Consider the following 26,931-nt stretch of genomic DNA (forward strand, 5'->3'; position numbering starts at 1 on the left):
AGAAAGATAAAAAAACAAGAGGAAGTTGATAATCAGAAAAAAATGCAAAGTAAGAAAAAAAAAAAAAAAATTTAGCAAGAAACAAAACACTCATTAGATACAAGTGTCCGGGTTCTTGATCAAGCAAAGTTCACAATGTGCTGAAGGCCAGTAGAGAACGATCTCAGATTTCTACTGAAATAAGATCTGTGTGTCACAATATGTTACTGCTCGGGCCCATACAAGTTTATAAATCATGTACTAGGCAACATATACTCCATCTAGACACGGCCTGAGATTTACAATCAACTGGTGCATGTACAGAAATGACAGCTGCCCAATGACCTGCCCGCCTCCCGCACGGTCAAGGCAGGACCGGCCCGCCTCACGCACGGTCAAGGCAGGACCGGCCCGCCTCACGCACGGTCAAGGCAGGACCGGCCCGCCTCACGCACGGTCAAGGCAGGACCGGCCCGCCTCACGCACGGTCAAGGCAGGACCGGCCCGCCTCACGCACGGTCAAGGCAGGACCGGCCCGCCTCACGCACGGTCAAGGCAGGACCGGCCCGCCTCACGCACGGTCAAGGCAGGACCGGCCCGCCTCACGCACGGTCAAGGCAGGACCGGCCCGCCTCACGCACGGTCAAAGCAGGACCGGCCCGCCTCACGCACGGTCAAGGCAGGACCGGCCCGCCTCACGTGGTTTCAGGCGGCATGGCTGAGAGCCAGTTACCCTACTCAGGGCTACGATGGGGTACAACACACACACAACACTAAAGACCAGGACAATGGGAGAGGCGTATCCACCCTCCCTTCCTAAAACAACTCACAAATCTCCACTGCTGTGAGAATTATTTTTTTCCCCCACTAAGGCCTATTTACTTCCTGAGTCACGCATCTGACATTTCCTAAATTGATCCCCACTTCCCCAAAGTCTTAAGAGGGCTTTACACGCTACGATATCCTTAATGTTTTATCGTCGGGGTCACGTTGCTAGTGACGCACATCCGGCGTCATTAACGATATCGCGTGTGACGCCAGCGACCTTAAAAATGGTGAAAATTGTTCACCATGGAGAGGTCGTCCCAAAACCAAAAATCGGTAATGGTTGACTATCGATGTGGTTCATCGCTCCTGCGGCAGCACACATCGCTATGTGTGACACCGCAGGAGCGAGGAACGTCTCCTTACCTGCTGCCGGCCGCAATGCGGAAGGAAGGAGGTGGGCGGGATGTTCGTCCCGCTCATCTCCGCCCCTCCGCTTTGATTGGCCGGCCACTTAGTGACGTCGCTGTGATGCCGAACGTCCTTCCCCCTTGAGGGAGGGATTGTTCGGCAGTCACAGCGCCGACGCCGACCAGGTAAGTGCGTGTAACGCTGCCGTAGCGATAATGTTCGCTACGGCAGCGATCACACGATATTGCATGCACGATGGGGGCGGGTGCTTACACACTCGATATCGCTAGCAATTGCTAACGATGTCATAGCGTGTAAAGCCCACTTTACATAGGCTGTAAGGAGGAAAGACAGATTGGGCATTTTGAATTACAAATTACCTGATCCTATTCTCATGGGAGTTGAGCCACGACCAGTGGTGGCTGGCTGCAGCTTACTCCTCTACCCTCGTTGGGTCATGAATGGTTTTGTTGGCTGAGCAATCTAAGGTACAGTATATGTATACAGTGTTCTTTAGTTTAGGACTCCTATTCCTTTTGATATCCATAAAATTGGAAGTGCTCCTCGGGTGACTTTCCCCTGTCAGTTTGGTATATCTCATCTGCCCCGATTCTACACACAACTCATGATTGATGTATTTATGGAGTTTATGCTAATAATTTTCAGAACATAGTAGATCTACATACGGCCTGTTCTTCCTCTCCATTCTATGACCCTTTATCACTCCATTATTGTAGTAGACAGGGGTCAAATGGCCTCAACACTATGAATTGACCTTAAGCCTAAAATTGTAGTCATTTGTTACAGACCCAGTGCAATAACTGCTAACCTGGGTCCATCTCATGTAATGATCTGTTAAATGGAATCTGTCAGCAGGTTTTTGCAACCTCATCTGAGAGCACCACGATGTAGGCAAAGAGACCTTCAATCCAACAATGTATCACTTCGTTTACTAGGTGCAGCCATTCTGACACAGACTTTTTCGATTTAGCATGTCGCAGAGTTCAAAGACCAGGCTCTATATTTACATTTCTATAGACAGTAAACTGCTAAATCACCGCAGTAGGCGTTCCGGACTAGCTGACCTAGTCCAGTAATGATAATCTTCTGAAGCTAAAACAAACGTTGTAGGTAAACAACCGCATATTGTGTGATAAGAGAGGCATCCCTGAAATCTGTGTGTTTACTCCTGCAGCATGCAGTCTTCGGATTACAAAGAAAAAACCTGCTGACAGATTCCCTTTAATAGCTGGAGGTACACTAACGTAAACCTCCATCTGTGTAGCCACTACAATGAAAATATTATCTCTTCCCTTAGTTGCAGGTGCAATAATTACACTACCTAATTACAGTTCTCTTCCACTAAGGTAACTGACTACAGACAGCTATTAAAGAAATTATTGACTACGATGCAAACTGAAGACTGAGTTAACATCTTGTGCATGAACTTGGCAGCAAACTGAAGGGAATTTCCCAAACATTAACCAATTAACTTCTAACATTAACATTATACTGACAAATTTCTATGTATTTTCTTCCAATATTTTTACAAGGCCTTACTAAGATACCAATTCTCTAAATATTTTAGCAAACTTGCTCCAAAAGGAAGAATTGAGGGGTTTTTTATGGGTTTTCTGGGCTCCACATAAATGTCTGCAGTAATGCTCTGTGACTGCAGAATCCTAACATTGTGCACTGTGCACACAGTCAGGATTACTTTCCATCTCGAGTGGGAGGTCACCTGATTTTTAGAGTGCGATTTGAAGACTAGCAACTTTTTCTGTTTAATTTAATGTTCTATTGGGAGAACCATATGAGAAGCTAATCAGAATACCGCTAGGGTCACATTACAATATAAGGCTATGTGCGCACGTTGCGTACTAGCCCTGCAGAGATTTCTGCAGCGATCTGAAGAGCACACGTGCGCTTCAAATCGCTGCAGAAAATGTCCGTAGAGAAAAAAAAAAAAGCCGATTCCATGCGCTCTGCCTGCAGCTCCTGCCATAGACAGAGCGGGAGCTGCCGGCAAAGCGCACGGAAGAAGTGACATGTCACTTCTTAGAACGCAGCGCTTCGGGCAGCAGCCGAAGCGCTGCGCTCTAAGACGCCACGTGCGCACGGCCCCTGCACAATCTCCATAGACTTTGCAGGGGACGCAGGACGCATGCAGTTACGCTGCGCTACAAAGCGCAGCGTAACTGCATGTATTTACGCAACGTGCGCACATAGCCTAAAACAATTGGACCGATTTTCATCTCACTTGTCATCCATATGGTGTCCCGTGTGCAATCAGTTTTCTTACTCAGCAGCTATTAATCATTTACAGGTCCATGTAGATTCCTATGTTACAGAACTGCAATGTATCCGTAAAAATGGGATGCTATACTGTGGTTCTTTATGGCATCTAAATTTTTTTCTCAAACCATCAGATTTTGGACTGAAATTGCTGCATGCTGCGATTATTTTCAGAGACTCTGTCAGCGGAAAAAATTGGACAAGAGACCTGTCTAAGGCTGCTTTCACACTACTTTTTTTTTTTTAACATGCGTCCTGAACGTTTTAACGCAAAAACGGATCCAGTGCAAATGCGTTTTCATTTCAATGCATTTGCAATGGACTCGCATCAACATGCGTTCACCTGCGTTTGCGTGCGTTATAGTCAGGATCCAGCGACTTGCAGTTTTTTAACTTTTTCCAAATACTGCAAATTGCTGGATCCTGACTAAACAGCACGCAAACGCATGTGAACGCTGGCATGCTGATAGACAGGATCCTGCTTGCTCTACTGAGCATGCCCAGAAACCAGCCCCGTGATCAGTCTCTCTCTCTCCCTCTCCTCTTTCTCTCTCCCTCTCCTCTCTCTCTCCCCTGCCTAAGAGCTCCGGAGGCTCGGAACCAAGGTAAATATCTGGTAACTTGCTTGGATACCCGATGTTTACCTTGGTTACGTGTGCAGGGAGCCCAGCTCCTAGCAGCTGTAGACGCTCGTAACCAAGGTAAATATCGGGTATCCAAGCAAGTTACCCGATGTTTACCTTGGTTACGAGCCTCCACAGCTGTCAGATGCCGGCTCCCAGTGGTTCAGTTCCCCTCACTCCCAATCACATGACTCCAATGCCCGCCGATAAACTTCAAGTGACAGGATCCTGCAAAATAACACATGCGTTTGCATGCGTTTTTCTCTGCAAAAACAGGATCCGCTTTTGCAGCAAAAAAACGTTCATGACGCATGCTAAAAAAACGTAGTGTGAAAGCAGCCTAATCAAGAAACCTGTATAGTCTAAGGCTAGGTTCGCACACTGCGTCTTTTTGACGCTGCGTTTTTGGCCGCTAAAAACGCACAAAAATGCACCTGCGTCGAAAAAACGCATCAAAAAACACATGCGTTTTTGCCGCGATTTGGTGCGTTTTTGGCTGCGTTTTTGATCTCTGCGTTTTACTGCGTTTTTCAAATGCATTGCATGGGCGGAAAACGCAGAAAAACGCAGGAAAGAACTGACATGTCCATTTTTTTTTTTAACTCAAAAACGCAGGTAAAAAAAACAGATGTGTGCGGACAGCAAAAATGAAAACTCAGACTTTGCTGGGGAAGCAAAGTCCTGCAGTTTTGAGGCCAAAAACGCACCCGAAAAACGTGCAAAAACGCCGCGAAAAACGCACTGTGCGCACATAGCCTAATACTTCACAAAGCTAGGGGTTTGCCACAATACATGCCTTGTGGACAATCACTCTCATAGGTACATGCAGATATGCAGCCGCCTCTCCACATAGGATAAGTTCCTAGAAGTCATTTATGCCACATGCATGTAATATAATGCCATAAAGGTTCTAATTGCTACTATCACTATTTTATACAGGTCTGATGGGAAATGGCTTCCAAACAAAAAAAAAACAAAACACAGGTGTGAGCCCAGCTTCTGCTGTTCTTCTCCCAGTAGTCATTAGCCAGATTAGTAGATTCCCCGGTGACCACGTTTCCGTCTATGCGGCTACAGCAGACGTTCAAGGTTCTTCCTGCAACTATCAGCATTGCCGATCTCCGCTCTGTACTGCTGCAACTACCGTATATTGCTAATCTCCTATGTTGTCAACTCATTTTATTTTCACCATTTCATGGCCTGGCTATTTTTCGTTTTTGCACTTTACTTGTTTCAAGACCCATAAGTTTAGGTTTATTTTTTGCAGAACAAGTTGTAACTTTTAATCTCATCATTTGTATCACCAATCAATGTACTGCAAATCGAGAAAAGGATAAATCCAAGTGGGGGAAAAAAAACCAAGCCAAGTCTTGCTTCTGAATGTGCACACTAGGCGTTTTTTTACCGCGTTTTACCGCGTTTTTGGGGTGCATTTTTGTTCAGAAAACTGCATGACTTTGCTTCACCAGCAAAGTCTATGAGTTTTCATTTTTGCTGTCTGCACATAGCGGTTTATTTTAGCTGCATTTTTGTTGTGCCCACAAAAACGCAGCATGTCAATTATTCCTGCGTTTTTCACCCATTGGGTTCAATAAGATGTTCAAAAACTCAATGAAAAACGCAAATTGCAAATATAGGTGCATTTTAGTGCGTGTCTGTGACTAAAACCGCAGCTATAAATGCAAGAGGTGGGGCGTACAGTCACGTGTACAGGCAGAGATTCCTTTTGTTGGTAAACACAGAAGACTGAATTCTCCCGGTACCACCACCCCTGCTTCCACCTCCCGTCCGGCGCCATGCCCGGACGGGAGGTGGAAGCAGCTGTGAAATCAAAAGTTAATAGTAGAAAAAAAATATATATCATACTCACCTGTCTGCAGACGCCGGGGACACGTCCGATCGCTCCAGGACCTGCCTGGTGATCAGCTGATGCAGTCACCTGACGGCATCAGTTGACAGAATAAGTCCAGCGTTGAGGCCGGCTTTTTACCGCCCGACCGGCTTAAACTATCAGCTGATGCTGTTAGGTGACCACATCAGCTGATTACCGCCAGGTCCTGGAGCGATCGGACGGGAATCTGCACAGAAGTGTGTATTTTTTTTTTCTACTGATGCATCAGCTGATTGTATAAAAGCAGTTTATACAATCAACTGGTGTGTGATGTGATTCACGTCCTTGAACCTGACACATCAGCTGATCGCTTTGCCTTTTTTCCGGCAAACCGATCAGATGACATTGGATCCGGATTGGACATCGCGGGACCCTTGACCCAGGATTACTGCAGAGGGGGGGAGGGGTTCTTTAATTCAATAAAGATGGAGTCACTAATTGTGTTGTGTTTTATTTCTAATAAAAATATATTTCTGTGCGTTTTTTTTTTTGTTTTTTTTTTTAATCTTTAATAGAAATTCATGGTGGCCATGCCCAATATTGGCGTGACACCATGAATTTCGGGCTTAGGGCCAGTTGATAATACACAGCTAGTCCTAACCCCATTATTAACCAGCAAGCCACCCGACACCAGGGCAGCTGGAAGAGTTGGATACAGCGCCATAAGATGGCGCTTCTATGAAAGCACCATTTTCTGGGGCGGCTGCGGACTGCAATTCGCAGTGGGGGTGCCCAGAAAGCTTTGGCATCCTGCAAGTCACAGAAAAAAACGATCAAAGGGGAGTAACCCGAAAATATAATCACAGAAAAAATACTCCTAAAAATGTTTTCTCGTTAAACTTTTATTGAATATCAATATATTGAAACATGAAGTGAGGGGGGTGGGGTGTTCAGAAAAATATAAAATACCCTAAGTTCCTGTGACTGCATGTTTCATCAGAAGTAAGTCTGCTTCTTATATTGATAAGAAGAGACAAAAGGGGGACGGAGGGTTTAAATAACCACAGAAGTCCCCTTCTGCTGATTGTAAGGCTGTGGATAAAAGTCCTCCTCTCCTGTCAGAAATCAGGCATGGTCTGGTCCCACTGATGAATTTTATTACATTGTAAAAATATCTTTATTTGAAGAATGAGAATCTAATCTGATATATTACGTGTGATACACTATGGAACATATGTAATATTTATACCCCTGATGAACCTCCACCCAAGGAGGCGAAAAACGTTGGGTAATATTTCTTGGGGCTAACTTGTTTATGCTTTTTTTGACATAAAAAGAATACTGTATGTTTATTTTATCCTACTACAGTACTCTATAATTATATTTTCTTAAACTGTCCTACCAATAATACATATAGTTCAAGTTTCTGTATTTGAGAGATATATGCCAAATCTATCTATAAATTTACATTTTATATAAGTCTCTTTTCAATGCATGGCTAATTATTGGATCTGGATGATAATAATTGTGTATTAAAAATGTTTCTGCAATGAATGTTAAAAAATTGATGTCTCATCATTTGTAAAGTTGACTGGTGGAGCGATATAAGCCTTTCCCACCATTTGCTGGGATATACCGCTGGCTGGTGCACTAGACTGTATTTTTTATTGTACTTTAGACCCTTAGGGTATTTTATATTTTTCTGAACACCCCCCCCCCTCACTTCATGTTTCAATATATTGATATTCAATAAAAGTTTAACGAGAAAAAAATTTTAGGAGTATTTTTGCTTTGGAACCCTGCGCTGCGTATTCCAATGCCCAGATGCCTAGTTGTACCTGGCTAAACACAAAAATTGGGCGAAGCCCACATCATTTTTTTTTTCAATTAATTATTTCAAGAAAGTCATGAAATAGTTTTATAAAAAAAAAGGGCTTCCCTATCATTTTGGCTCCCAGCCGGGTACAAATTGGCAGCTGGGGGTTGTGGGCAGCCTGCTGTACATGGCTAGCATACAAAAATACGGTGAAGCCCACGTCATTTTTTTTTTTTTTTTTTTACGATTTACGGTTTTGGCCAAAAAAACCTCCTGCATACAGTCCTGGATGGAGCATGCTGAGCCTTGTAGTTCTGCAGCTGTCTGCTCTCCTGCATACACTAGTGGAGAATGAAGGAGAACAGATTGATGAAGGAAATTACAGATTATTTTTTTTTCCTCACCAATCTTTAATGGTATTGTTCACTGATAAAAAAACGCATACAAACGCAGTAAACAAAAACGCAGCAAAATTCAGCAAAAACTGCCACAGATCACGGTAAAAACGCATGCGCTTTTTTTATTATGCGTTATGCATTTTTGTGCGTTTTTAGAGGCCAGAAACGCAGCGTTTTTTATGCCACAAAAAAAAACGTTAGGTGCGCACATACCCTTAAGGGGTTTTCTTTTTATGCTATTCATTGTGCTGTAAAACTTACCGACAATATGATAGTCAAGGTCAGTACAATTATAGCAAAACCAAACTGAGAATGATAGTATACTGTAGTTAAATTCTGAGCGTAAAAAAATATATATATACTAAAAATCGTGACAAAAAAATGATACTTTCTCATCATACTGCCCAAAAAAAGTAGAATAAAACACAATAAAAAAAGGTCAAATGTAAATAAAAATGGTATTGCTTGAAACATTATCTTGTCCGCAAAAAACAAGGCCCCGTAAGTGGAGAAATGAAATAAAAAAAATGAAATAACAGCTTTCAGAATAATGCAATGCAAAAATACCATCATTTTATAAGATGCAACACAAATTTAGAGAAAGAGAAAAAAAAGTAAAAGAAAATATGGGGTCTGTCTTATAATCCAGTGATGTCTTAGGCTACTTTCACATTGCATTTTTCCCTACGTCCACAGGTCCCGTCGGGGCATCCGTCCGGACCGCCCCTCCCCCACTCTGCAAAGCGTGCTCCGGACGCATGCGCCCGACAGAGCCATTCACTGTTATGGAGCGCACTGCGTTTGCGTGTGCTCTGTTTAGTGCCATTTTTGCACATATACGTTTCTGCAGACGGACACCCGAATGTAGAGGAGTACGTTCGGGTGTCCGTCTGCAGAAACGTATATGTGCACAAAATGGCACAAAACAGAGCACACGCTAACGCAGTGCACTCCATAACAGTGAATGGCCCTGCCGGTCGCATGCGTCCGGAGCACGCTTTGCAGAGTGGGAGAGGGGCGGTCCGGACGGATGCCCCGACGGGACCTGTGGACGTAGGGAAAAATGCAATGTGAAAGGGGCCTTACCGAGTGGGGGCCGGCAAAGGTGATGAAGCGAGGTCACAGGAAGCAGGAACGGTGGTGAAGTAGGGTGATGCTGAGGGTGGTGCGGCGGGTGTCCCGGATGCTCACTGTGAGGCAGGTACATCCAGAAACTGTTGGCGGTGCGGGCTTCAAAGAAATGGTGCCCAAAGTCAGGGCATGCGCAGATTGAGGTATCGGCTCAAAAACGAGCCGAGATCTCATCTGCACTCACACGACCTCCGGGTGCCATTTTCCTTAACTCCACTGACAGGAAATCAATGGGTCGGAGGCAGAGCGTGCGCAGATAAGATCTTGACTCGAGAGCTCAATCTGCGCAAGCGCTGACTCTGGGCGCCATTATTTGAAGCATGCACCGACATTTTCAGGATGGCCCCTGCCTCACCCCAAGCACAATGCACCGCCCGCACCATTGCCCCTGCTTGCTGTGACCATTCTCCCCCACCCCTCGGAAAGCTACATTCAACTTATAAGATGCAACCCTCATTTTCCTCCAAAATTTTTGGGACGAAATCAGTCTTATAATCCGGAAAATACGGTAATTTTTTTTCTAAGTAGTTTTTATTGTGGAAAAGAGGCAAAACACTTAATTTCTCTTGGTATCTGAGTTTTGTTATTCTGTAATGTCTCATTGTCTGTACATGTCCCTCTGAATTGTAAAGCTGCAGAATGTTTGGTGCTATATAAAGATATTATTCTAACATGTTTTAGATAATTTCATAAAATGCGACTTTTGCATTTTTTTTGGTGTATCTCACTCAAGTCCCTGTGTGTTGTGAAGTTCTAGAAGTAATTACAATTTGGGGCATTTTGATGACTTTTCGAAATATTTGTGACTTTTTCTATTGAAAAACAAAAGAATAAAAGTTTTTTTCTATTTTGCACCAAATTCATAAACAGTTTGCAACATTTTCAAGAATTTGGAGCAAAATAGATCAATAAATAGCACAAGAAAAAAAAAAAGAAAGAAAAATCAAAGTGGCTTCAATAAATTGCAAATGATGAATTGGACCTGTGTGCTTAGTTTATATTGCCAGTTTGGGTGACAGACCTTCTTTACCTCCTGTCAAACCTGTATTTTCTGGTGTGGCTGGAATACATCAGCTATAATACGAAAATCCCCTGCCTTCTATTATCTATTGTCTGAGATCTCTGCAGAAGTTGTCATGAAGGGCAGGGAAGGTAGGGAATCTCACCTATTGTGAATGGTGGATCCCATATACAACTGTTTCCCAAAGGAGCTGACCAGTGAACAGCAATCTCCAAAGAACAGGTGGTATCAGTCTATTATGAGGCTCAGTGTAACAACTGCAAGATTTCAGGAATTTTAAAAACAAAAGATTCAAAGTTGAAAATTGAAAAATTGAGGAAAAAAGACAAAACGCGTATCAACGGTGAATGGAAACCAAAAATCAACAACCTACTGAGGACTGGATTCTAAATGGCCTGAGAATCAAAGTAGAAAATTGAAATCACAGGTGGATCGATTTGCATGAATGTGAAATCATGAATGGTCAAAAATATCTGGGTATGAGGTGGTGGACGATGCGTTGGCAGGCGGATGAGGCGCTGGGAGGAGGACGATGCGTTGGCAGGCGGATGAGGCGCTGGGAGGAGGACGATGCGTTGGCAGGCGGATGAGGCGCTGGGAGGAGGACGATGCGTTGGCAGGCGGATGAGGCGCTGGGAGGAGGACGATGCGTTGGCAGGCGGATGAGGAGCTGGGAGGAGGACGATGCGTTGGCAGGCGGATGAGGCGCTGGGAGGAGGACGATGCGTTGGCAGGCGGATGAGGCGCTGGGAGGAGGACGATGCGTTGGCAGGCGGATGAGGCGCTGGGAGGAGGACGATGCGTTGGCAGGCGGATGAGGCGCTGGGAGGAGGACGATGCGTTGGCAGGCGGATGAGGCGCTGGGAGGAGGACGATGCGTTGGCAGGCGGATGAGGCGCTGGGAGGAGGACGATGCGTTGGCAGGCGGATGAGGCGCTGGGAGGAGGACGATGCGTTGGCAGGCGGATGAGGCGCTGGGAGGAGGACGATGCGTTGGCAGGCGGATGAGGCGCTGGGAGGCGGACAATGCGTTGGCAGGCGGACGATGCGTTGGCAGGCGGACGATGCGTTGGCAGGCGGACGATGCGTTGGCAGGCGGACGATGAGTTGGCAGGCGGACGATGTGTTGGCAGGCAGACGAGGCGCTGGGAGGAGGACGATGCGTTGGCAGGCGGATGAGGCGCTGGGAGGAGTACGATGCGTTGGCAGGCGGATGAGGCGCTGGGAGGTGGGGATGAGGGTGATCTCATCTCAGAAATCAAACAAGGAATCAGTGAGTTCCTGGACATTCAGTAAATTCAGGTCAGGGGAAATGAAGAACAAGCAATAGTCTTGATGTCTTTGCAGAGCAGGAACTGTGCACATACTTTGCTATCCTGGAGGAGCTAGATTACCCAAGGAGCCTAAGGCTATGTGCCCACGCTGCGGATTTACCGCGGATTTTGCCGCGGATTTCCCGAAAATCTGCAGCAGCAGCACTTCCAAGCCATTTCAATGGCATTTTGGAAATGCTGTGTCCATGCTGCGGATTTTTCCGCTGCGGATTTGCCGCGGATTTTGATCCGGAAAAATCTGCAGCATGTCAATTGTTTGGTGCAGATTTGGTGCGGATTTGTGGTTTTGAATGGGGAAAAAAAATCCGCATCAAAATCCGCGGCAAATCCGCGGGTGCGGATTTGCCGCGAAAGTTGCGGATTTTCAGGCAGAAAAATCCGCAGGTACATTCTACCATGGACACATAGCCTTAAAGAGCTGCGTACCACCTCATGTTACCAGTAATGACAAAAACTAAAAAAAAAACAAAAAAAAACCCGCAAAACGAGAGAATAAATAGTCATGAAGGATAAGGAGAGAGTACAGTATTTGGTTTTGCAGGTGATGGCCACAATCACTCTCTTTGTGGGGCTGTCGTTCATAATCCGGCAAGAGACAAGTCCCACGCACTACACCTGTCTGTCTCTATTATGCCTGTACACAGTTACATGGACGTCTGTGGATTTCAGTCTGATCTCTGACCTGATGTATAACTGGCCTCCAGTCTCATGGCTTGAGTGCGACAGTCTCATAGAAATATCTGAAGCGGTTATACTGGGGTCAGGAGAGCTGTAGCCAGTCCGTGCTTTAGCCAGTCTGTTCTCACAGAGAAAAGAAGTGCGGAAAGAATAGCCCCCAAATTTCCTGTATATAGAAAAAGGCCCAACCCCCCACTTTCTGTAATCTGTCTCAGTATCTCTGTGGATCTAGAGATGGATTACAAATGACAATAGCCAGAAAATTAGGCAGAGCATTTTACACAAGAGACAAGGAACCGCTTTTGTGAAAGGGGTGTAACGATCGCGGTCACAGAGGGTGCAACTGACGACTAGTCCCATGCTGGAGGGCTGCCCGCTGACCCCAGCACCTACTTCAGCTTGATATGTGTCTGAAGGCGCACATTCAGCAGAAGTATATTGTGGCGCAGGCATGTGTCAAGTCCCTGCACCGTAATACACACCACCAGCCAATCACAGACTGGCATTTGACATCAGTATGTCAGGCATTGGTGTCATATTGAAGTGACATCATGCATCATCAAAGAAAGGCATGCCAACGTCAACTGCCTGCCGCTGTGGCAGCTTGCGTGTTGTGGGTCTGAAGGAAGGCAAGAAAAACGTGGGGGTTTGAGAACAGTGGCATAAAGGGGGACATATATACCAGGTAGGGGTCCAGGATGGTAGACATATATACTAGAAAGTGGCCCAGGATTGAAGGGGGGACATATATACCAGGAAGGTGCCGAGGATGGGGGGGTGGATGTATATATACCAGGTAGAGGCCCAGGATAAGGACATCTACCAGGAAGAGGGACACATGTATCATGAAGGGATGCAGCATGGGGGTCATACATACCAGGAAGGGGCCCATGATAGGGAAGCATTACTACAGAATGAAGGGGGAGCAACACGTATGTCATTATAGGATTTCGAATGCTACAAGGGCTCATACATCTAACCGACATACGGGGGGGACAAAGGTCCAATTTCAGGCTCTAGTTAAGGATTTTTTGTTTGTTTCTGTTAACCCATATGCAGCTCTTCATAGTTTATTGTTAAAGGGAACCTGTCACCAGTTTGTTCCCTATTAAACCAAAAATATCACCTTCTGCAGCTCCTGGGCTGCATTCTAGGAAGGTGCACCTTGTTGCTGGCCCCCCTTGCAGACTCCTAAAAGAACTTTAGAAAATCTTACCGTTTCCAATGCAAGTGAGTTTGGTTGGCCAGATGGGTGGGCTCTAATTCGGCTCCTGTCCCCCCTCCTGCCGCTGTACGCCGTCCCCCAGTCATGATTTACATGGAAGACGTCGCCCCCATCGTCCACGCTGCTGGAGTCTCGCTCAGGCGCTTTTTGCTGTGCCCGTATCGCGGGGCTGAGCCTAAAGTTTCCCTTTGCGCGAGCGCTGGTGATGTAGTTGCGCAGGCGCGAGATTATGGCGGGTACGAGGATGATGCAGATTTTTACATTTTTGGAAGAAAAACGTAGATTGCCTTTGAGGGAAAACAGAATGAAAAAAAAAGAAAAGCACCAAACACTATAAATTGTCCAAAACGAGAAAGTGCATAAACAGTATAGGCAAAAAAAAAAAGCTTATGGAGCCACGAGATTGAAATGTGAGCAGCAAAACTTCAAGTGAAGACTTCTGCAATCTTCTTCCTGTCTTGACCAATAATGGGTGCACATGCCACTTTATCTGAAACTGCACATAAGCAACCGAAATATAGGGTGACATTGGGAGGCGGTATTTACTCTGCGCACTAGCCCAGCACACAAGGATCTCTCCTGCTGCATTCAAAGTGAAAAGCAGACCTAAAAAGGGCAGATTTGTGGCATCTGCTGTCAAAACATGAAGAGAAGACCGTGCAGTACAACAGGAAGGCAGGATGTCGCTATGGCCCCAAGATTTCTGGCGCTCACCAGCAGACATTTCTATGTATCCTCTCTGCGGGGAGCGGGGGATACACAATGCTACACGCTAATATCCCCTGTACACGGCATTTCCACCCAATTTGGAGGTAGAAATTGGCCCCTATATGGACGCACAGATTGCACAAATGATATCTTCGCCTCAGTACACACACTACATATATTATTCTTATTTGATCATCCAATCTGTAGATGGGTCAATACCACCCAGTACTTCTGGGAGAGCCATATTCATATCAGACCCAGCAGAAGAACTTAGGGCTGCTTTCACACATCCGTTTTTTGGCATCAGGCACAATCCGGCGAAAAAACTGATGCGACGGATCCAGCAAAAAAAAAAAAAAACGGATTAGTTGCATCAGTTTTTTCCATCAGTTTCTTCAGTTTTTTCACTGATCCGGTGTGATACTGAGCATGCTCAGTTAAAAAAAAAAACGGATCCGGTGTCCATAGGCTTCCATTATAAAACATGCCGTACGGCAGCCGGATCAGTTTTTTGCCGCATTACGCCGGATCCAGCGTCTATAGGCTTCTATTATAAAACATGCCATACAGCGCCGGATCCGGCGCGATCTGTGTTTTTTTTGCCGGAAACAAAAACGTTAATTTCAACGTTTCATCCGGCTGCCGGACAAGTAAATTTTGCCGGATCCGGCAAAAAACGAATGAAACGCAAGGCCATCAGGCACAATCCGGCGCTAATGAAAGTCTATGGGGAAAAAACGGATCCGGCGGCAACAGACGCCGGATCCGTTTTTTCATGTTTTTGCCGGATTGTGCCTGATGGCAAAAAACTGATGTGAAAGCAGCCTTAATAGGTATGCCAAGATGGCAGAGAGCTATATATCATATTAGACCCAGCAGAAGAACTTAATAGGTATGCCAAGATGGCAGAGAGCTATAGCTATACTTTTGGATGCAATGACAACCCAATGGTACCGTGTGAATGGCACCAAGGTGTGTGGGGGAGGGGTGTGAGGGGATGACAGGTACCCATTTCCCTGTCCAACCACTTACATGTCATAGTTAATGAGGACGGCAGCATCTAATGAGTTCAATAGAAAAATACACCATCCCATCAAATTAAAAAAACAATATTGTTAGAACACATGATAACCTACAGATAATGGGAACCCCGACAGATCCGGGAAACAGGGTGGTGCCCCACATCTCCATTCACTACACAAGACAGCCAGACAAAAAAAAAAGATAGCGCTATTTCCAACACAGAATGAATGGCGTGGTGGGGTGCATGTACGGCCCCTACTCTACACTGACCCCCACAAATCAGCAACTTACTGCCTACCCTAAGGATAGGCACATGAGAATAACCCTTTAATGGGTCACTAGCTTTTTGTCACCTAATCTGAGAGCAGCATAATGTAGGGGCAGATACGCTGATTCCAGATGTGTCACTTACTGCCTGAGTCAGTGTTTTGCAGATCTCCCAGTTCTCTGAACACTGAGCTCTGTATAACCTGGCCCATAGCACTGTGCATAGACAGAAAGCTGCTAATCAGTGGTGGGGGAGAGGTTATTCGAAGCTCATTGATAAAGGAGAATTATATGGCAGAAGGTTTAGTAATAGGGATGATCGAATACCTCAAATATTCGGCTTCGCGAAAATCCGATGAATAGGTCGCCGCTATGCGAATATTCGATGCGCAATGTAAATCTATGTGAAGCCCGAATAGTTCCGAATAGTTGTTATTCGGGTTTCCCATAGACTTACATTGCGCATCGGATATTCGCGAATAGTCAAATAGCGGCGACCTATTCGGCAAATATTCGCGAAGCCGAATATTTGAGGTATTCGATCATCCCTATTTAGTAGTCCTGTAATGATAATCTCCTGCTGATAAAATAGTCATTTTATAAAAACTACAGCGAGCAGCCCAGTAAGTGACATTGTTGGGATCAGGGTCTCTACATTATGCTGCTTTCAGATTAGGTGGCAAAAACCTAGTGACAGGTTCCCTTGAAGGGCCATTTAAATGTCCTATAAGGGCTCTTTTCTGATCACTGTCCCTGTCATTCTGTCATCCAGCGCCCTGAATGCTAATTATGCCTCTCCCCTACACAATGATAGAGGCTTGTTGTTTTGGAGCCGGTGGACAATAACTGACAACCCGGCAGGAGCTTTCGTGGTCCCTATATTGGTTGTCACAGAGGCTGATGGATCAGCTCATAGTCACAGCTTCTTGTGATTCCCTGTGTTATTTTACAGGTTTCCAATATTTCAGATTCTTGGGTTTTGACCATGATGGGGATCTCGTGTCCACGATATGATGGAGAACCGAGGCAGCGGAGGACAGTCCACACGGAAGCGTTACATGGCCAAACTAATCAGATGTAAGTGTCCGGGCTAGGGGAAGAGCAGGCCACAAAATCTCAGGGTGACCACCACAATATGATTTCTCGCAGTCGTGGTGCCATCACTATGGTGGGTGTATGCCCTCATCCCTCCCACCCATATTCCATCATGGAGCCAACCCGCCACCATCATTGCCACGACATGCCAGCAGTGGTCATTACTGCCGGCCCAGCACTGACAGCCGCACTCTGTTGCCCCCTCATGCCAATACCACTTTGGCCATCCACAGGGTATGAGCCCACTTACATATAAAGCAATATTGATGAGCAGTCCAGAAGTGGCACAATCAATACATGTCCTCCACAGATCAATACTGTAGTGGGCACCATGCCCGGTCTGTGCTCCAGCCTGGGGCACACGGCATACTGATGGGGCAGTGCATGCTAGGACATATGTGGGCAGAGAGTGGCAGTGCCAGGGTAAACAAGGCACAGCTGTGCAGCATCACAGCACATAGGATTACCAGCGACATGGAGCCCCCCCGGCCAAAGCACAGCCCAGAAACACACATCTCCAAATCTGTGGCCGCCCGGCCTGGTACCAGCAGCGGTGCCACCATGGTGCCGCTTACCCTGCACGCTGCAGTCTGCGCACACCTCCAGGCTCTTCAGCCGCTTGGACATGGCGGAGAGCAGAGGCCCGGGATTCCGCTGTGCAGAGGCTCGCACCGACGCTGGGGCCCGGGACACAAAGCCGGCTGTAGGGCGACACTGCACAGCCCGGACTGCCTGGCCGCCCACTGGCCCCGCCCACACGTCCTGGCCCCGCCCCGTCCCCTGCACGCGCGCACCCTCCCCTCCCCCCGCGGGCGCAGCACAGGAATGTATAAATATAGAGGGTGACGGAGTCCTGCAGCGTCCCCTCACCTCTAGCCTCCAGCTCAGGGGGGCACAATAGTAGGCTGGCCCCTACTAGTGGGTATAGGGGACCCTCAGCAGATGAGCAGGCTGTTGGGGTACGTGCCCACGATCAGTGCGTTTTTGACGTTGCGTATTTGCTGGGAAACCCCGCGTCTTTCTAGACCTCTGCCCTCTGCGCTCTTTTCCTCAGCGTACACTGACCTGCCGAGCATTCTCCCAATCCACAACATGACATTTCTCATGCGGGCACGTGAGTCTTCTGTGCAGAATTTCCCCATAGAATTACATTAGATGCTGGAAATACGCAAGTAAAAAACGTCGAACAAACATGAAAAAAAAAACAAGTAATCCACTGTCAACATCAGGACGTACCAAAATAAATCCGCTTTATGTAAAGCATGACATACTGAGAAGAAATAAAACCCGCAAGGTCAAAAATACGATAACAATGTGTAAAAAAAAACCCAACAAGAACGCAAAGAAGAAAACGCATTAAGGTGCAGAAATACTGCAGCGTCAGAAACTCAATAAACTGATCATAGGAACGTAGCCTAACTGAATATAAGCTCTACACAAAGAGCAACACTGATATTACCGCCATACAGTGACCATATAGCGGTAGATACCAGTTCTGCAGCACATACAAGAGATTAGAGATGGTTACAGCTGACGTTCTTTCTGGCCCAGACCGACATGACAACTTCTTCCAGCCACAACTCGTCTGCAGAGATTACAACAAAGACATATCTGACTTCTCACGTTTCCAGCCCCGACCCCATCTATTCCCGACTGTCACCCCAATGCTGAACCGCTGCTGCCATGTGTCCCTATTACTGGATGTGCTGTGTGGTACAAAAACGTACTCCTCTTACTGCCCCACATAATAAAGCCACCACTGTGCCATCAAATAATAGTGGCCAACACTGTGCCCCCACATAATAATAGCCACCACTATGCCCCCACATAATAATGGCCACCACTGTGCCCCTCATAATAATGCTACCACTGTGCCTCCACATAATAATGCCAACACTGTGCCTCCACATAATAATGGCCACCACTGTGCCCCTCATAATAATGCTACCACTGTGCCTCCACATAATAATGCCACCACTGTGCCTCCACATAATAATGCCACCACTGTGCCTCCACATAATAATGTCCACCACTGTGCCTCCACATAATAATGCCACCACTGTGCCTCCACATAATAATGCTACCACTGTGCCTCCACATAATAATGCCACCACTGTGCCTCCACATAATAATGCCACCACTGTGCCTCCACATAATTATGTCCACCACTGTGCCTCCACATAATAATGCCACCACTGTGCCTCCACATAATGCCACCACTCTGCCTCCACATAATAATAGCCACCACTATGCCCCCACATAATAATGGCCACCACTGTGCCCCTCATAATAATGCTACCACTGTGCCTCCACATAATAATGCCACCACTGTGCCTCCACATAATAATGCCACCACTGTGCTCCCACATAATAATGCTACCACTGTGCTCCTCATAATAATGGCCACTACTCTTCCTCCACATAATAATGTCCACCACTGTGCCTCCACATAATAATGTCCACTACTATGCCCCCACATAATAATGTCCACCACTGTGCCTCCACATAATAATGTCCACTGCTGTGCCCCCACATAATAATGTCCACCACTGTGCCTCCACATAATAATGTCCACTACTATGCCCCCACATAATAATGTCCACCACTGTGCCTCCACATAATAATGTCCACTACTATGCCCCCACATAATAATGTCCACCACTGTGCCTCCACATAATAATGCCACCACTGTGCCTCCACATAATAATGTCCACCACTATGCCCCCACATAATAATGTCCACTACTATGCCCCCACATAATAATGTCCACCACTGTGCCTCCACATAATAATGTCCACTGCTGTGCCCCCACATAATAATGTCCACTGCTGTGCCCCCACATAATAATGTCCACTGCTGTGCCCCCACATAACAATATCCACTGCTGTGCCCCCACATAACAATATCCACTACTGTGACCCCACATAATGCCCACCACTTTGCCCATACATAATAATGTCCACTGCTGTGCCCCCACATAACAATATCCACTACTGTTACCCCACATAATGCCCACCACTTTGCCCATACATAATAATGTACACTACTGTGCCCCCACATAACAATATCCACTACTGTGCCCCCACATAACAATATCCACTACTGTGACCCCACATAATGCCCACCACTTTGCCCATACATAATAATGGACACCACTGTGCCCCTTACAAAGTAATAATGCCTCCTTTTTGCCCTATAGATATTAAAAGTGCAATTGCCCAAGAAAAGTATCCACATTTTCCCCTAGAAAGGAATAATGCCCCATATGCTCCTTGACAATCATAATATTTTAATTGCCTCTATAACAATAATAGCAATAATGCTTCTTAAGCATCCAATTATCATTTAACAATGTCCCCTGAATCCCACCAAACATAGTATGATGTCCCTACAACTTCCCTATACAAAGTATGATGGGCCCACAGCTCCTCCAAAGCACAGCATAAGGGTCCACACACTGTATGATGGCCCCAATCTGTAGAATTGTCCCCAGAGTAGACTCCACACTGTTTTATGGTCCCCTCAGTAGCCCCCACACTATATAATGCCCCCACACTGTATAATAGCCCCCACACTGTATATTAGTCTCCACAATAGCCTCCGCACTGTTTAACAGTCCCCACATTGTATAATGGACCCGACACTTTATGAGGGCCCCCCACAATAGCCCCCAAACTGTATAAAGGCCCTCACATTAGCTCCCATACTGTATAATGGACTCCAAAGTGGTTCCTGCAGCTTATGACAGCCCCCACAGTAGCTCCCATGCTTTATAAAGGCCCCTACAGTGTAAGACGTTTCTCACAATAGTCCTACACTGTACAATGGCCCCACAATAGCCCTCAAACTGCATAATGGCCCCCTCATGAGTTCATACACTGTATAATGCCCCCCACACTAGTCCACACATTGTGTGATGGCCCCGGCAATAGCCAACTCGCTGTATAATGGCCTTTGCATTAGCTCCCACACTGTATAATGACCCCCACGCGGTATAATAGCCCCGCATTAGCTCCGGTGCTGTATAATGGCCCCCTGCATTAGCTCCCACGATGTATAATGGGCCCTGCCTTTGCTCCCATGCTGTATAATGGCCCCTACATTACCTTCCATGCTCTATAATGGCCCTGCATTCACTCCCATGCTGTATAATAGCCACCACATTAGCTCCCACACTGTATGATGGCTCCCCGCATTAGCGCCTACGATGTATAATTGCCCCCGCATAAGGTCTTATGATTTTTATAATTATTATTATTATTTATTTATAGAGCACCATTGATTCCATGGTGCTGTACATGAGAGGGGGTTACATACAGAATACATATACAAGTTACAGTAGACAGACTAGTACAGAGGGAAGAGGACCCTGACCTTGCGGGCTTACATTAGCCCCCGCAGTAGCTCCCACACTGTATAATGGCCCCCCTTTTAGCTCCAACAATGTATAGTGGCCCCCACATTAGCTCCCACACTGTATAATGCCTCCTGCATTAGCTCCTACGATGTATACACTTTGTGCAGAATTATTAGGCAAATGAGTATTTTGATCACATGATACTTTTTATACATGTTCTACTCTAAGCTGTATAGGCTGAGAGCAAACTACCAACTAAGTAAATGAGGAGGGGTGTGGTGTAATGACATCAACACCCTATATAAGCTGTGCTTAATTATTAAGCAACTTCCTTTCCTTTGGCAAAATGGGTCAGAGAGAGATTTGACGGGCTCTGAAAAGTCCAAAATTGTGAGATCTCTTGCAGAGGAATGCAGCAGACTTGAAATTGCCAAACTTTTGAAGCATAATCACTGAATAATCAAGCGTTTCATGGCAAATAGCCAACAGGGTCGCAAGAAGCGTGTTGGGCAAAAAAGGCGCAAAATAATTGCCCATGAATTGAGGAAAATCAAGCGTGAAGCTGCCACGATGCCATTTGCCACCAGTTTGGCCATATTTCAGAGCTGCAACGTTACTGGAGTACCAAAAAGCACAAGGTGTGCCATACTCAGGGACATGGCCAAGGTAAGGAAGGATGAAAAACGACCACCTTTGAACAAGAAACATAAGATAAAACGTCAAGACTGGACTGATGAAATGAGAGTGACGCTTGATGGGCCAGGTGGATGGGCCAGAGGCTGGGTCAGTAAAGGGCAGAGAGCTCCACTCCGACTCAGACGCCAGCAAGGTGGAGGTGGGGTACTGGTATGAGCTGGTATCATCAAAGATGAACTTGTGGGACCTTTTCGGGTTGAGGATGGAGTGAAGCTCAATTCCCAGACCTACTGCCAGTTCCTGGAAGACAACTTCTTCAAGCAGTGGTACAGGAAGAAGTCGGTATCGTTCAAGAAAAACATGATTTTCATGCAGGACCATGCTCCATCGCATGCATCCAACTACTCCACAGCATGGCTGGCCAATAAAGGTCTAAAAGATGAAAAAAATAATGACATGGCACCCTTGTTGACCTGATCTAAACCCCATAGAGAACCTGTGGTCCCTCATAAAATGTAAGATCTACAGGGAGGGAAAATAGTACACCTCTCGGAACAGTGTCTGTGAGGCTGTGGTGGCTGCTGCATGCAATGTTGATCGTAAACAGATCAAGCAACTGACAGACTCTATGGATGGTAGGATGTTGAGTGTCATCACAAAGAAAGGTGTCTATATTGGTCACTAATTTTTTAGGGTTTTGTTTTTGCATGTCAGAAATGTGTATTTCTAAATTTTGCGCAGTTATATTGGTTTACCTGGTGGAAATAAACAAGTGAGATGGGAATATATTTGGTTTTTATTAAGTTGCCTAATAATTCTGCACAGTAATAGTTACCTGCACAAACAGATATCCTCCTAAGATAACCAAATCTAAAAAAAAACTACTCCAACTTCCAAATATATTAAGCTTTGATATTTATGAATATTTTGGGTTGATTGATAACATAATTGTTGATCAATAATAAAAAAAATCCTCTAAAATACAACTTGCCTAATAATTCTGCACACAGTGTAACGGCCCCCACATTACCTTCTATGCTGTATAATGGACCCCCCACAGTAATCCCTAGAATGTAAGAGGGGCCCCTCCACAGTAGCCCCCACACTGTATGAGGGTCCCCCATACTTTATGATGCCCTGAAAGTCACAGCACACATTTTAAATAAAATAAAAGACATCCTATACTCACCTAATCTAGGATCCTGACAAGTCCACTCCAGAAAGCGCTGGCTGGCCAAGGTGCTGTTATCACATGCGCAGGACATCAGAGTGCCAGTGCAGTGACGTTGCCGCGCTGGGACTCTAAAGTCCTGTGCATGCGCCAACGCCTCAGCCAATCCATCACCTGCTGTTCTATAGACCGCATGCTTAAAGTGACCTGCGGTCTACAGGACAGAGAGCATTAGTGCAGGGAGATCATGTCTCGCTGCTCTACCACAGAGCTGAAAGGGGTTATCCCCCCAAAAAAGTTTATTTTAATCAATAAATCTTGAAATTATAATAAGTTCCATAATTAGATGTGTTTAAAAAAATGTTCCTATGCTGACATAATCTTATATATGTGTCCCTGCTATGTACTGTGTAATGGTAGTGTGTGACTGTACAGGGACATGGCCTGATCATACCACATCTCCTAGGCAGAAGAATATGCAAAAGAGTATACAGACATTACAGCAGGGGATCGCAAATTATTCTTTCTGTGAGGTAAAACCTTTTTTTAAAAAAGCAAGCAGGGAAATGCTTTACCTTACAGAAAGATTCAACTGTGATCTCATGCTGTAATGTCTTTATATTGTTTTGCATCCTCTCCTGCCCAGATGATGTGGTATTATCTGACCATGTTCCTGTATGGTTACATCCAATTGCGGAAATTATTATTCTTACAAGATCTATTGATTAAAATCAACTTAAAAATTAACTTTGTGTGTGGGAAAATCCCTTTAAGTATATCGGTGTGCTGCACATGCCAATATAGTTAATTATGACAGTAGCTCTGGGTTGCTCCTCTGAGTGAGAGGCTTGGAGCAACAGCATCCTCTGCACCCCCCCACCAGTAGCTACACTGCTGCCCCCAGCATTGCCACTTGCATGGTCCCATTGATTTCTGCCCACTGTCTGCACATTATATGCCGGTATCACTGTGAGGCCAGGCTTTGGTTGCATCAGATTCCTTAATAACAGGGTCGGTACCGCAGGACTGGCGCATAGCAAATGTGGTGCCAATATTCAAAAAGGGGACAAAAACTGAGCCGGGAAATTATAGGCCGGTAAGTTTAACCTCTACGGTTGGTAAAATCCTTGAGGGTTTCTTGAGAGATGCTATACTGGAGTATCTCAAGAAAAATAACCTTATGACAGAGTATCAACATGGGTTTATGAGGGATCGATCCTGTCAAACTAATTTGATCAGCTTCTATGAAGAGGTAAGTTCAAGCCTGGACCAGGGAAATGCAGTGGATGTTGTGTATATGGACTTTTCAAAAGCTTTTGATACGGTGCCACACAAAAGGTTGGTACATAAAATGAGAATAATGGGGATAGGGGAAAATATGTGTAACTGGGTTAAAAACTGGCTCAGTGATAGGAAACAAAGGGTGGTTATTAATGGTACGTACTCGGACTGGGTCTCAGTTCATAGTGGGGTACCACAGGGGTCAGTATTGGGCCCGCTTCTTTTCAACATATTTATTAATGACCTTGTTGGGGGCATGCGGAGTAGAATTTCAATATTTGCAGATGATACTAAACTCTGCAGGGTAATCAATACAGAGGAGGATAATTTTATATTACAGGGAGATTTATGTAAATTGGAGGATTGGGCTGAGAAGTGGCAATTGAAGTTTAATGTAGATAAATGTAAGGTCATGCACTTGGGTAGAGATAATAACATTTATGATTATGTACTTGATTGTAGAACACTGGGTAAAACAGACACAGAAAAAGACTTGGGTGTATGGGTGGATGGTAAACTTCACTTTAGTGGACAGTGTCAGGCAGCTGCTGCCAGGGCTAATAAAATAATGGGATGTATTAAAAGAGGTATAAGTGTTCATGAAAAAAATATAGTTCTACCTCTGTACAAGTCACTAGTGCGACCGCACTTAGAATACTGTGTACAATTCTGGTCACCGATATATAAGAAGGACATAGCTGAACTGGAGAGGGTGCAGAGAAGAGCGACCAAGATTATTAGAGGAATGGGTGGGCTGCAATACGAAGACAGGTTATTAAACTTGGGGTTATTTAGTTTGGAAAAACGAAGGCTTAGGGGGGATCTAATCACAATGTATAAATATATGAGGGGACAGTACAGAGACCTTTCCAAAGATCTTTTTACACCTAGGCCTGCGACTGGAACACGGGGGCATCCGCTACGTCTTGAGGAAAGAAGGTTTAATCATAATCACAGACGAGGATTCTTTACTGTACGAGCAGTGAGACTGTGGAACTCTCTGCCGCATGATGTTGTAATGAGTGATTCACTACTAACATTTAAGCAGAGCCTGGACGCCTTTCTTGAAAAATTGAATATTACCAGTTATGTATATTAGATTTTATGACAGGCTATTGATCCAGGGAACTAGTCTGATTGCCGGATGTGGAGTCAGGAAGGAAATTTTTTCCCCATTGGAACTTGTTTGCCACATTGGGTTTTTTTTGCCTTCCTCTGGATCAACATGTTAGGCTACGGGTTGAACTAGATGGACTTAGAGTCTCCCTTCAACCTTAAAAACTATGATACTATGATACTATGATACTTGAAGAATGTATGGCACATGGTCGCTGCAGGGAATCAGCCAAGAATCAGGGGGACTTTTGGAGATTAAAATGGTCACCCACTAACATTCCTCTATACTGCTGCCTCTGACCTATGCGAGTCTTCCCCGACATAGTGACCGCTACAGCCAATAAATGGTCTCTTGCAGTAGTGACCTTGTTACGGCGGAGCTAGAAGAAATAGTCTCCTGGCTTTTTAAAATTGTCTACCTATGCCTGCTGGTGTACATTTCAGTTTGCTGGGCATGGATAATGGAACATGAACCATATTTAGATGGGCGATTTCATGGTCTGTATATGGACTGCAATGCCCTGACTGACTATGGGTATCCCAACTTGAACATACAGCCCTCATCTGTCTATGAGGCTATTAAACAGAGTTGGGAGAGCCACAGTCAGTCCGAGCTGCGCAGTCATATGGAATGTGAAATACGTGTCTGAGCCTTGTCTTGTATAAAGGTCGGTGAACCTAAAAAAGTGGTGCATCTTAATTTTGTAAAGCGCCACGCGTTTCATACTGCCCAAACCAGCAAGGTATATATTGATAGAAAATCCAGCACAATGGGAATAGAAAAGACTAGTCTGGCTCTCCCCATGCATCTTTTCCCATCACTGCTCCAGATGATTGACAGGTTTCTCACTATGTGAGAGATCTGTCAACTGAAGTGGTGCCAGACCAGTCTTGTCTCTGGCTGTGATACCTGGACCTTTTAAGTAGATTTTCTCTGAATCAATGGAGAATTTCAGAGAAATATGCAATTGTGCAACCATGCTTTGATCCATGCTGCCCATAGTTTGGGCAGCATGAATTGCATGACAGGATCGAATTAAAAGGGGTTTTCTCACAATCATTCTTCTTGAGCACGCTGCTCTACTGACTTTCTACGTGCTAGGGGACAATTCGCTCCTGATAAATGACAGTTTAGACCAGCCACCGGTCCAATCTGCACACTCTCCAATACTAATGGCAGGAGCACCATTGGAGGTACTTGGAGGTACGCAAAGACACCAAGGCTGGCAGGATTCAGCCATATTCAGTGCACGGTTTACAAGCTCTCAGGCTAAAGGCCCCGTCACACGCATCGATATATTGTGCGATCGCATGAGCGATTGCACCCGCCCCCGTTGTTTGTGCGTCACAGGCAATTTGTTGCCCGTGGCGCACAAAGTCGTTTAACCCCGTCACATGTACTTACTTACTGAACTACCTCACAGTGGGCGGCGAACATCCTCTTCCTGAAGGGGGAGGGACGTTCGGCGCCACAGCGACGTCACACAGCGGCAGGCCAATAGTAGCGGAGAGGAGCGGGACGTAACATCCCGCCCACCTCCTTCCTTCCGCATTGCCGGAGGGCACAGGTTTACTGTGTTCGTTGTTCCCGGGGTGTCACACGGAGCGATGTGTGCTGCCTCGGGAACGACGAACAACCGGCGCGCAGAAGGAGGAACGACTTTATAAAAATGAACGACGTGTCAACGAGCAACGATAAGGTGAGTATTTTTGCTCGTTCACAATCGTTCGGTGGTGTCACACGCTACGACATCTCTAACGATTCCGGAT

At 45.7% G+C, this 26,931-nt stretch overlaps 1 protein-coding gene across 6 annotated transcripts in view; it reads right to left on the bottom strand.

The window, feature by feature from the left end:
• GIT2 (GIT ArfGAP 2) overlaps window positions 1-17,344 on the bottom strand; it is a 153,263-nt gene extending 135,919 nt beyond the window's left edge. For all 6 annotated transcript variants that reach the window (XM_075320048.1, XM_075320050.1, XM_075320049.1 and 3 more), the window contains exon 1: window positions 17,176-17,344. In XM_075320048.1, coding sequence (XP_075176163.1) covers window positions 17,176-17,227 — 52 coding nt within the window. In that variant the 5' untranslated portion in view covers window positions 17,228-17,344. The remainder of the gene's footprint in view (window positions 1-17,175) is intronic.
• Window positions 17,345-26,931: the final 9,587 nt, after the last annotated feature.

The sequence above is a fragment of the Anomaloglossus baeobatrachus genome, chromosome 1 (assembly GCF_048569485.1).
Source record: "Anomaloglossus baeobatrachus isolate aAnoBae1 chromosome 1, aAnoBae1.hap1, whole genome shotgun sequence".
Taxonomy (NCBI): Eukaryota; Metazoa; Chordata; class Amphibia; order Anura; family Aromobatidae; genus Anomaloglossus; species Anomaloglossus baeobatrachus.